The sequence below is a fragment of the Perca fluviatilis genome, chromosome 22 (genome assembly GCF_010015445.1).
Source record: "Perca fluviatilis chromosome 22, GENO_Pfluv_1.0, whole genome shotgun sequence".
NCBI classification, from domain to species: Eukaryota; Metazoa; Chordata; class Actinopteri; order Perciformes; family Percidae; genus Perca; species Perca fluviatilis.
In genome coordinates this window covers 26,393,602-26,406,542 of record NC_053133.1, presented here as the reverse complement: position 1 = coordinate 26,406,542, position 12,941 = coordinate 26,393,602, and the positions used below count along the sequence as shown (strand labels likewise).

At 44.2% G+C, this 12,941-nt stretch overlaps 1 protein-coding gene across 1 annotated transcript; it reads right to left on the bottom strand.

Moving 5' to 3' along the window:
- Nucleotides 1-986: 986 nt before the first annotated feature.
- Nucleotides 987-12,155, bottom strand: LOC120552732 (uncharacterized abhydrolase domain-containing protein DDB_G0269086-like). The gene is made up of 7 exons (XM_039790960.1): nucleotides 12,125-12,155; nucleotides 8,054-8,149; nucleotides 7,169-7,210; nucleotides 4,625-4,854; nucleotides 3,627-4,579; nucleotides 3,074-3,401; nucleotides 987-1,040 (listed from the first exon to the last, which is right to left on the bottom strand). The coding sequence occupies exons 1-7, from the start codon at nucleotides 12,153-12,155 to the stop codon at nucleotides 987-989; spliced, it is 1,734 nt and encodes a 577-aa protein (XP_039646894.1).
- Nucleotides 12,156-12,941: the final 786 nt, after the last annotated feature.

Sequence of the window (12,941 nt, the reverse complement as noted above, 5' to 3'; positions counted from 1 at the left end):
AGATTTTCTCTGAGTTAGGCCGGCCGATACCGATTTTTGGCCGATTCCGATAAAACAAATTCTAACCACTTTACAGCACACACAAATATTTATTTTCTATCTTTTCTTTAATAGAACATGTTTTGAACAGATAATGGATCACTATATAATAGAACTATATAAATTACTCCTGGTGTGGGACATTCACACACATCTAAAGAGCAATGTTAGAACCATTTCCTTCTTTTCACATCCAATATCCAGCTAAAAAAAAACATGTGATTATTGATGTCGTCCCTCCACGCCCTACTTTCTCCTTGCAGGTGTTGCATATTACATTACGTGTCATTTAGCTGACGCTTTTATCCAAAGCGACTTACAATTGCTATTCATGCCAGAGGTCACACACCTCTGGAGCAACTAGGGGTTAAGTGTCTTGCTCACATTGGTTGATGTATCGCAGTGGGAATTGAACCCCAATCTCCTGCACCATAGGCACGTGTCATATCCACTGCGCCATCACCACCCATATTGCATATTGCAAACTTGTTATCTTCTGCACAAGCGCTGAAGAATCCCCAAACAGCTGACATGTTGCAGGTTAATTCACGAGGAAGGAAAGGAAATAGAGTGTGTGCTGTGGCGTCCGTGTGTGTGCGTGCGTCCTTGAGAACTGTAACTCGTATAACTTCTGTCGTCAGTTAATCGTAGCGTTGACCGGCATGAAATCGGCATAATGTCAGACTGACCTGCCGGTCACCGGTCATGGCCGAGCACGTGAAAAACGCCCAATTCCGGTCACCGGCCGGTCTATCGGTGCATCTCTACTTCAAAGTTAATCCTGACTGTTTTTTAGCAGAGTACCACATGATGGCATTAAATTAAATCAGCATTTCCAAACCTAATGCACCTAATGAGTCAATTGATACCAAACCAAACAGGGTCATTAGTTATGGCTACATCATAGGGGGGGGCGGAGCAAACCGTCACCAATGAAAAAGAAACTCTCAGCTGAGTTCAATGATAGCTTGCCAACGACTACCTTCCCCCGTCTCAAGGTCCTGTTCACAAAAGATATCGCGCTTAATGATATTACAGTGCAAACGCACCCATTAAGGTTAGCGACTATCCATGTGACGTACACAGGAGCTGCAGTCTCTGACCGACGAGGCATTCTTCAAAACTTCAGGATGGAGTTTAGAGGTGACAGGACAGGAACCGGTTCTTGATGCCCAGTCCTACTTCCAGCACCATTTTTGAGATAGTAGGCTACATTTACATCGCTACGTTTCGGTTGAAAAATATCTTAATATCTTCTGCTACGTTTCCCCCTCTCATTCCCCCTGCTTTGGCGTTTCCCTATCTCATTCCCCCTGCTCTGGCGTTTCCCCCTTTCATTCCCCCTGCTCTGACATGTAGGGGGCCTATTTGCGTCTGGCGCAGGTGTGTTTAGGGCGTGTCCAAATCCACTTTTGCTAGTTTGACGGTGGAAAAAAAGGGTCCGGGCGCCTGGTTCTAAAGGGTTGTACTTAGTGTCTTCATTAATCAGAGGTGTGTTTTGGGCGTAACATGCAATCAACCAATCAGAGAGCAGCTCCCATTCCCTTTAAAAGCCAGGCGCGTTGGGACCTTGGAGCATTGCTGTTATGATGGAGGATTTGCTGAGCAGGAAGGAGTGACGTTCAGGATAAGAAACTGATCTGCTCGTGCGTGAAGTGAAAGCGCGCGAGCAGATCACATACGGCACGAGCACTGTGCCGCCAAAACTCCACGTGGTGAAGCAGGCGTTAAAATAACAACGAAATGCTGCGTTACTGACTTTAGACCAGGTTTTTGTTGGTCAATGGCGCCATCACTTCCCGCTGCCTCAAGACAGCAATACGCCCAGAATGCACCTGAACACACCTCCCTGTAAGACCAGCACGCCCAGAATGCACCTGAACACACCTCCCTGTAAGACCAGCACGCCCAGAATGCACCTGAACACACCTCCCTGTAAGACCAGCACGCCCAGAATGCACCTGAACACACCTCCCTGTAAGACCAGCACGCCCAGAATGCACCTGAACACACCTCCCTGTATGTGTGTATGTGTGTGTGTATTTCCACTGACTGCAGAACGGCTCTGGCGGTCCGCAGCCCTCCGGAGCAGATACACAGAGCTTCTATTTTTGCCGGACGCCGGAGAGCTCCGCAGCAATTCAGCACAATTCAGAAACAAAATAAAACATCCGGTTAACTTTCAAAATAAACTCACCGTGCTCACGGTGTATCATATCATATCAACTAACTGGTGGTGGTTCAGTGGTTATATTCTACGTGAATTCGCGAGATCTCGTGGGTCCTCGTGACTTCAGCTGCCAGCCATGGCCGCAGCCGTTCCGCAACAAATCCGGACTTGGTTGGTGGGTATTGACGGACGGCTCAGCACGGAGCTGTTCTGCAACCAGTGGAAATTAGGAGTTAGACCAGCACGCCCATGGGCCAAAGATGGACTTTAGACCAAGTTTTTGTTGGTCGATACGCCCAAAATGCACCTGAACACACCTTCCTGCAAAGATGGGTGCGGATGTTGAAACACCGAACATTGCGTCGGCTTTACATGGTTTATCACTAATTATTCTGTAGGTTGGGCTGTCATTGGAAGCTGCCATAATGCTTCAGACCAAATAGTTTGACCTGATGACGGCCGGCTGGGATTTAAGACTGACTGAACATCCAATAGCCTCCAAATAAAATGCTTAAAACATCTGTCTCATGTTTAATGGACAGTACTACAGGAGCTGTTGCTTTTGTGCCATTTAGGTATATCAATTTATCCTAAATGATATATCTAAAGATCATCTCGGTAAAGATCTTTTTTAACATATCGTCCTGTTTCAACAATCAAAAGGTAAAATAACAGATCCCAACTGTGTTAAACTTCAATAATCCGCACATTGATAGCGGTGTTGTAATTCTGAAGGACCCCATTTCTTCTACTTTCTGCTCAAAAACTCTGCTTGCAAAACCGAAACGTAGCAATGTAAACGTAGCCTCAGATCCACTATTTTATTATTCTTCTTCCCCCCCCCTTCCACTCCTTCCCCCCCACCCCTTTCACCCGCGCCCCCTTCTCCCTCCTGACTGTTTGCGACTTCCGCTCGATCACCTCACGGCCCTTTCCCGTTCGACAGCGTTCGGTTTTACTGCTACTTTCGCCAGCCTCTCGGCCTCCATCTTGTCCTCGATAAGCCTCCATTCTCTCCTTGGCCGTCCTTTCCTTCTCCAGTCTCAGCTGCTCGAGTCTCTCTTTCTCTCGAGCGAGTCTCTCCATCCTCTCCCTCTCTTCTCTCGCCGCCATTTCCTTCTCCAACTTTTCTTTCTGTAGTCTCTCCCTCTCCTGAGCAATTCTTGCCCTTTCCTGGCCTTTTTTTCTCTCCCTTTTAATTTTTTCTCTTTTCTCTTTGTTTTTTAAATCTTTTTTTTTTTTTTATTCTCTCTTTTTCCACCCCTCTCTTTTCCCGCGCGGCGCATTCTCTCTCCCTTTCCTGCACCTACGTTCTTTTCTCTTGCCTTTCCTTTGGCCCATTCTACTCCCTTGCCTGCCTCTTGCCGCTCCTCTCGCTGATTCTCTCTTTCTTTGACTATGGTTTGTTCTCTCTTGCCTGTCGCTTTCCTCTCTCGCTCCACCTTCTCCCTTTACGATTCTCTCTCTTTCCTTAGCGATGCGTTCCCTCTCTAGCCTTTCTTTTTCTGCTCTTTCTTTGGCGACTCGTTCCTTCTCTTGCCGCTCTCTCTCTCTGGCAATTCGCTCTCTTTCCATAGCGATGCGTTCCCTCTCCAGCCTCTCTTTCTCCGCTTTCTCTTTGGCAATCCTTTCTTTCTCAAGTCTCTCCCTCTCTGATCGTTCCTTCTCTGCCTTCTCTCTGGCTATTCTCTGTCTTTCTCTTGTGATGCCCTCCCTCTCCATTCTCTCCTTTTCTGCCCTCTCCCTCTCCAGTCTCTCTTTCTCCTGTTGTTCCCTCTCCGCCTTTTCCTTCGCCGCCCTCTCTCGTTCCCTGGCCAGGCGCTCTCTCTCCATCTTTTCCTTCTCCGCCCTCTCTCGCTCTAGTCGTTCCCTCTCTTCTCTGGCCGCCTTTTCTTTGGCCAATCTTTCCATCTCTTGTCTCTCCTTTTCTGCCCTCTCCCGGGTCAACCTTTCCTTCTCCGCCTTCTCCTTTTCCATCCTTTCCTTTTCTGCCTTCTCCTTCTCTATCCTCTCCTTCTCTATCCTCTCCTTCTCCATTCTTTCCTGTTCTGCCTTCTCCTTTTCCATCCTTTCCCTTTCTGCCTTCTCCTTCTGCATCCTTTCCCTTTCTGCCTTCTCCTTCTCTATCCTCTCCTTCTCTGCCTTCTCCTTCTCTATCCTCTCCTTCTCTGCCTTCTCCTTCTCTATCCTCTCCTTCTCTGCCTTCTCCTTCTCTATCCTCTCCTTCTCTGCCTTCTCCTTCTCTATCCTCTCCTTCTCTATCTTCTCCTTCTCTATCCTCTCCTTCTCTATCTTCTCTTTCTCCATCCTTTCCCTTTCTGCCTTCTCTTTCTCCATCCTTTCCCTTTCTGCCTTCTCCTCCTCTATCCTCTCCTTCTCTATCCTTTGCCTCTCTGCCTTCTCCTCCTCCTCCACCCTCTCTGCCTCCCTCATCCTCCTCTCCTCCCTCAGCTGCTCCTGTGCAGCCTCCAGCGTCTTCATCTTCAGCTCCCAGGCCGCCTCCTTCTCCTCCTCTTCTTCGGCGAGGAAGGCCCTGATCTCGGCCAGCGCGATGCGAGCGATCCTCTTGGCCTCCATCTTCTCGTGGATCATCCTCAGCTCTTCCCTGAGAGCCGAGCGCAGCCGGGCGCCTCCGACAGGCCGCTCTGACGTTTAGGATTTAAGGAGGAACCGTCACTCACAAACATGACTCAAGCGCTCATCGACTTGTTAACGCAAAGATCACACAAAGCAACCCAGGAAGTGTTAGAAAAACATCACTGTTAGAGGGCAGGCTGTCTCATGAACCAAATGGGATGGACTCTTCAGAAAAGGTCATTTCTGCACGGGGAAAGTCACCGGACGCCACAATCTTCTGAACATAGCCATACTGAGAGATCCAGAGAGAGTTGTGTGGAGCCGATAGTCTTAATTAGCTTTGTAGCAACTCATTAGGCAACGGCAGTTGTAACAGACGCCTTATTCAAAAGTATCGCTTAACGTTTTAAAATGGTATTTGGTACAGCCGTACTTTTATGCCGGGGAGTTTGTTTCCCGGGAAAAACGAAAACCTCTCACCCAGGAAACGAGTGTTCGTTCCTCGGGAGTGTTTTAACCCAAACCACGATCTTTTTCCTAAACTTAACTAGTCGTTTTGGTGCCTTAACTTAACCGTCGTCTCCGTGTGACCATAGGCGCCGATACTGTGGGTGCTCCGAATGAAAAATATGTGAGAACGCAGCAGGCTCAATTATTATTTACAATTAAACATTAATTTGGTGGATTCGGGGAGTTATTTTGTTGTTGCGGGATCGGTTATAGTCGGTGGATTCGACCCATTGACGGGATAAGTATTACCTGGTGACCTCCAGTCATTTGTAATAAGGATGTTGGGGGAGGGGGGGTGGGGTCTGTGATCTTAATCTTACGCATTCGGTCATGTCTGTAATTTGTAAGTAATAATTCCCGCAAAATGACCCACTATATTTCGCCAAAACGGGAGGTCCTGTGTTATATAGTCCGTCGCGAATCGGCATCTCTGATTTGTCCAGAATTTTTGGGCGGAGCTTTTTCAAACTTTTTTATTTCCTTTTGGTATGCATTTTAATCCATCTTTCGCAAAGAATGGAGGGTGCGTTGGAGTGTTTTGACAGTGTTTTGGGTGCTGGGTCATGTCGCTATACTTATATCAATAGCTTATCAAAAATAATGCACAATCAAGCGAGGGGGCTCACTTCATAATTAGAGGTTAATGTTACAAATAAATCAAGCGTAAAGCTGGGAGATATGTCAGTAAATTCAAGTAAAATCACAGGCTTCGCTTATCCCATTCGAATGCGCCAGATGAAAATCAGACGTGGGTGGGTAATTTATAATTCGCACGAGGTCCCTAGATAATACTTATCCCGTGCGAATAGGGCTATTGATTCTTAATTTCCCACGAAGCTGATTACGGTTTACGTGTCAGTTAAACTTCTCATCTCCAGTCCTATCTGTATCTGTGAGAAGTGGCGCTGTCCTGAGTTGAAAGAGAGCCTACTTATGGCTTTATTATCGAGTTAATAGGCGTGTGCGTTTGTGTCGTACGCTGTCCATTTCCTAATGTTCTGAAATGCAAACAAATTTCGGTGTGCATACATTTTAGTACGGTACCATACGAAGCCGTTCATGAGAATGAGATGTAGTGGAGGGCACGACATCATCACAGTACATGCTGGTGCAAAATCTGTTACAGCACAACAAAAAGCAAAGTCTTAGTGAAGTTGTACAACGAAAAACTAATAAACTGATAGAGCTCAATTGTATTAAATGCCCCTTTTGATAAAAAAAATACATTAAATAACTTATGTTGGTTAATAGTATCCATTAGTGAGGTTTCCAAATTGCGTATTTTCTTTTGAACACCTGCCCCCTAAAAATATATTACATTTTCCCTTTAATAAAATGAATAAAACCAAATAAAGCAGTAAATTCTCATATTTCAGAGGCTAAAATCAACTCATATTATTGATTTTTTTAAGTGATGATTGCATTATCAACTATTAGAAATGTCATCCATAACTTTTTTTTCTGTGAATTGACTCACTAATTTACAAACAGGAATAGATGATAAGGTTGCGCTAATGTCTTTTTACAAATTCAGCAAATTAAATGCCTAAAAAAATTAAATAAACTTCATAATATTGACGCTGAAAATTATATTCAAATCCAATATTGCCATAAAAATGCACTGATCTAATGATACAGAGATATTAAAGTGATAGGTACATTGGTGTAAACGGCATTTCATTTATATTATTTGTGATTATTATTCGTATTTGTGAGTCTGCAAGGCATTCAATCCAATAAAAATGGAACACACGGCATATCTATGTTGTCTATTTTGTCAACAGATGTTAAAGCAAAGCCGTAATGCAAGATATCAAGTCACACCCAAAGAAAAGTCTTCATTTCAGGCGTGCAGACGGCAGGTTTCTGTACCTCGGGTGGTGTTGTCTCTAGAAGCCGTCTCCCCTGCTTCAGCTGGGTATCAAATGTGAGATGATTTATTCACACGGTGAGTTCATTATCGCTCTCGACAGTCAGTAAATAAGTCAAATTCACGTCAACATGGATAAGACAAGGGAGTAACGCACAGATAATAAGTCACACACACATACACACACACACAGAGAGACAGACACACACGCACACACACACACAAACAAACAGAGAGAGAGAGAGAGACACAAACACACACAGAGACATGCACATACACACAGAGACAGACACAAACGCGCACACACACACAGACAGACACACAGAGACAGACACACACGCGCACACACACACACACAGACACACAGAGACAGACACACACGCGCACACACACACAGAGACAGACACACAGAGAGACACACACATACACACCCAGAGACAGACAGACACACACACACAGAGACACACACACAAACACACAGGTAGACACAGAGACACACGCAGACACACACGCAGACACACACAGAGACAGACAGACAGAGAGACACACATACACACACACACACACACACACACACAGAGACACACAGGTAGACACAGAGACACACACAGACACACGTACGCGCGCACACACACATACACAGAGACAGACAGACAGACACAGACACACACACACACACACACGCAGACTCACGCACACACACGCAGACAGATGCACATGCGCACACACACGCAGTCACACAGAGACAGACACACACACACACACACACGCAGACTCACGCACACACACACGCAGACATACACAGAGACAGACACACAGAGAGACACACACACAGAGACAGACACACAGAGACACACACACACACACAGAGACAGACACACACACACCTTTTCTCAGCCTGTCTCTCCTGACAGCAGGAGCTTTTAACTTCTTTTCATCTGAGCAGAACAGAAAGCACAGGAAGTTAATGAAAGCTAACAACTCTGTGTGTCAAGTTAAAATGCCAGAGCCGCCTGAAACCAAATGAGTCCAATTTAAAAGAGAAAAAATAGAATAATCAAATCACTGATTGCACTCCACAGCGCTGCGGAGGAAGGTCTGGCTAGTCCACACAGCATTCTGGGATGGGAGAAAAACCTGCTCTGGTTTATCGGCATTTCTTTAAACCAATCACAATCGTCTTGGGGGCGGAGCCACGGTGCCTCTGCAAAATAGCCTCTGGAAGGAACTTGTTTTGGTGGAACATGTGTACGTTCAAAAGTAGTTTTAGTCGTGCAACAGAAAACTCAGATTGGACAGATAGTCTAGCTAGGGACATACGCCTGAATATCCAGCAGCAACGGAGCAATCCCAGAAGTGAAACATTGTGGACATACAGTACAGGCCAAAAGTTTGGACACACCTTCTCATTCAATGTGTTTCCTTTTTATTTTCATGACTATTTACATTGTAGATTCTCACTGAAGGCATCAAAACTATGAATGAACACATATGGAATTATGTACTTAACAAAAAAGTGTGAAATAACCGAAAACATGTCTTATATTTTAGATTCCTCAAAGTAGCCACCCATTGCTTTTTTATTAATAAGGGAAAAAATGCCACTATTTAACCCTGACAAAGCACACCTGTGAAGGTAAAACCATTTCAGGTGACTACCTCATGAAGCTCATTGAGAGAACACCAAGGGTTTGCAGAGCTATCAAAAAAAGCAAAGGGTGGCTACTTTGAAGAATCTAAAATATAAGACATGTTTTCAGTTATTTCACACTTTTTTGTTAAGTACATAACTCCATATGTGTTCATTCATAGTTTTGATGCCTTCAGTGAGAATCTACAATGTAAATAGTCATGAAAATAAAGAAACACATTGAATGAGAAGGTGTGTCCAAACTTTTGGCCTGTGCTGTAGACTATACCTAACCTAATATCATGTGACAAACAGAGAATGTGATCGGTTAGTTTTTTTTGTTATTGTGTGACTTTGGCGTTTAGTTCAGATCCACCAAAGTCATAGCCTAGAAATCTAGACCACCCTAGTGGGTCAGTCTAGTAACTCTCCGTTGGCTTGCAAGCTGGAAAAAACCAAACTCTGGCCGGGCCAATCACATCGTGTATACAGTCGGTGGGCGGGGCTTAACATAGTAGGCTCGTTCAAGATGAGCCAGATCTGCGCAGATCTGCGCAGAATCGATCACCGGCGATCGCCGCCCGTTGCATGCCGGTTAGATTTGTGTCCGACTTGATCCCGACTTGCTCTGACGTCACGCACACGTGGACAACGATAATCTCACGAGACCAAGGCGGCCGCAGTTCTGAGACGCAGGTAGCGCAGTTGCTTTTCACCAACTGCAAGAGCCAGGCGGACGCAGGTGGACCCAGGGCATGCTGGGAAACGCCGGCCTCTCAGCTGATCAAACAGCTGATTGGTTCAGAATCAACTCAACATGATGACGTTTTATATAAACTTTTTATTGATTTTCAATCGGAGGGATTTTAACTGTGATTTGTCTGATTTAAAAGCTTATTCTGTACAGAACACATGTTGTGTGGCTGATAGTTGTGTTTAAAAGTCAGAGAGACTAAATCTGTTCAGATTACGGATCATCTACAGTCTGTTGTTTATTAAAATCAGCAACAGATCACATGTAGAGAATTTTGACAGCTACTTTGTCATAATAAAAACAACTGGAGACTGTGTAGGAGCTGATATAGGGGTCTGATAACATTTTATTAAATCGGAATCGGACCACCGTGTTTCTGTCACTTCCTGTTCAGCCTGAAGGCTGCTGTCAGCTGCTGGAATCAGCTGGAAAACTGTCCGACTTGAGAGCGGACTTTTGTCACCGCCCCCTGCTGCTGCCGCCTGCTCTCGTCTACTTTACAGGCGAGGCGCACTTCATCTTGAACGAGCCTATTGACAGCAGAGCTGCTGGCGAACAGCGGTCTTTGGATTCGGCTTTGGCCGCGACTCTGGAAGACTTGGAGTTTTCTTTATATTGACTTTTTTTCTACCAAAAATAATTCGCGTTGGTTAGCATGGCTTAAAAAAAAAAAAAAAAAAAAAACTGTTCAAAGGGGGAACATTATTGAAAACAGCTGGAGAACCACTGCCCTAGATGCCATTTTCATTCAGATATCCGGAGCTCAGAGGTCAAAGGACCCCTTTGAATATGTTATCTAAGGATTTCCCTCGCCAAAATGTTGCCCATTATTGCAGCGTTAGTTAGCCATGTTCCCAACAAGCTAGCATGACACTGTTCGCACCAAATGGATTACTTAGATCAGAGGTGTCAAACTCAGTTTCCCAGAGGGCCAGGCTGGAAAATGAGAATCACATCAAGGGTCAGACATGTAGAGATTATTGACATGTGTTTATTTAAGAGAAAAAGTCAGATATTTTGACTGTATTATTATTGCATGTCTCACATACTGTAGTCTTCTCACTTACATTTTGGGCCTCATAAAGCCCCCAAAAAGTTTGGCAAAAAAAAGTTCTTCAGCCAGCGACAAATACGTTGCAAAAAAGCGCCAAAAAAAGTTGGAAAAAGGCAAAAAAAATGGCGTCAAAATTGTCTGAAAAAGTGCCAAAAACATCAGAAAGTGCCAAAAACATCGTAAAAACGCCAAACATTTCCGGAAAAGTGGCAAAACATTGAGTAAAGCATCCACAACGTTAGAACAAAGGGCCTAAAGCATTGAAAAAAAGCACGTAAACCGCCGGAAAAGGCGTCAAAAGCAACAAAAACTTTGGAAAAAGCGACAAAAACTAGGTGGGCCTAAATTTATTGTGAACCTAAATTGAAATGCGGGCCGGATCAAAACCTGCGAGGGGCCGGATTTGGCCCGCGGGCCTTGAGTTTGACACATGTGCCTTACGTCACCTAGTTTCATATGATACCACTGTCTTCTTCCTCTTCTTTCTAGCTTTAAAACGAAGCCCGCTACAGCCTTTAAAAGACAGTAAAGTCAGACTAAAAGATTTGGGGCTTTTGAGAAAACATTTGAGGCTGGCTGGCCCTGTTTTATATAGACCTTAGTGGTCCCCTAATACTGTATCTGAAGTCTCTTTTATATAGACCTTAGTGGTCCCCTAATACTGTATCTGAAGTCTCTTTTATATAGACCTTAGTGGTCCTCTAATACTGTATCTGAAGTCTCTTTTATATAGACCTTAGTGGTCCCCTAATACTGTATCTGAAGTCTCTTTTATATAGACCTTAGTGGTCCTCTAATACTGTATCTGAAGTATCTTTTATATAGGCCTTAGTGGTCCCCTAATACTGTATCTGAAGTCTCTTTTATATAGGCCTTAGTGGTCCCCTAATACTGTATCTGAAGTCTCTTTTATATAGGCCTTAGTGGTCCCCTAATACTGTATCTGAAGTCTCTTTAATATAGACCTTAGTGGTCCCCTAATACTGTATCTGAAGTCTCTTTTATATAGACCTTAGTGGTCCCCTAATACTGTATCTGAAGTCTCTTTTATATAGACCTTAGTGGTCCCCTAATACTGTATCTGAAGTCTCTTTTATATAGACCTTAGTGGTCCCCTAATACTGTATCTGAAGTCTCTTTTATATAGACCTTAGTGGTCCCCTAATACTGTATCTGAAGTCTCTTTTATATAGGCCTTAGTGTTCCCCCTGGCCTTGACCAACTGCCACTTTGCTCGTTTGAAAGCCATGATGTCTCTCTCTCTCTCTCTCATGGGGGGGGCCAAATTCTCTGGGCGGGCAAAGCAGAGAAAGGGGAGGTAACCTTGCTCCTTATGACCTCATAAGGAGAAGATTCCTGATTGGTCCATCTGAGCTTTCATTTTCTCAAAGGCAGAGCAGGATACCCAGGGCTCGGTTTACACCTATCACCATTTCTAGCCACTGGGGGACCATAGGCAGGCTGGGGGAACTCATATTAATGTTAAAAAACCTCAAAGTGAAATTTTCATGCCACAGGACCTTTAAGAGTGTCGTCTGCAAACTGCATCATCACGCAACAATAATACAACAAATAGGACCAAAAAAAAAGGAAGATGAATTCATACAGAAAAATAAGTAAAGTAAAAGGCAACTAAAGTCTGAAAGTAGATTTTTACAGAAATAAATAAATACATTTAGAAACAGACGTGGAGTATATTTTGGAACTTTAGTGTAAAAGATGTGAAACCACATTCATGGTTTATGGTCTTTATAAGGTATGTTCCAGTGTTAAAACAAAGAATTAAAAGAATAAATGCCTTTTATCATCTTAATCTTGGTGAACATTTACACAAATATCAATATAATATAATGTGAATATGTCGTAGTTTCTTCTCTCCTCTGAGACAGTAAACTGAATATCCACATCAAATCAAATAAAATTCAATAAAGTAACTGCATTGTTAAATCAAAAGGACTTTGGGCAGTATAAGTAGCGGACGGCCAGTTTGTTGTCCATCAGGTCCGCTGCACCACAACAACCCCCCCCTCATCCCGCTCCAGCTGGACCGGGCGACACCAGTCTGGTCCTCATTGGTCAGCAGTGGGACCAGGGAGCCTCCCTATTGGCTGCGGCAGGGCCGGCCCGCGGCATCGGCAGTAGCCTACAGGCAAAAACGCTAGGGACGCCAGCCGTCCAAATGAGTCAAGAGAAGTGAAAGATAATACGAAAATAACGCCAAGAGGGTTGAAAAATGCGTCAAAAACGTCGGAAAATTGTCGAAAAAAAACAAAAAATTAAAGATGGCGACAAAAAAGTAAAAAATAAAAATAAAATAATAAAAAATACAGTTGAAGC

Excerpts from the sequence above, each read along its gene's own strand:
- LOC120552732 (XM_039790960.1), bottom strand. The coding sequence starts at position 12,155 with ATGATGCAGTTTGCAGACGACACTCTTAAAG. Across the intron at positions 7,211-8,053 it reads GAGAGACAGGCTGAGAAAAG|CTGAAGCAGGGGAGACGGCT; the intron begins GTGTGTGTGTGT and ends TTTGATACCCAG. Across the intron at positions 4,580-4,624 it reads GGATGAGGGAGGCAGAGAGG|AGGATAGAGGAGGAGAAGGC; the intron begins GTGGAGGAGGAG and ends ATAGAGAAGGAG.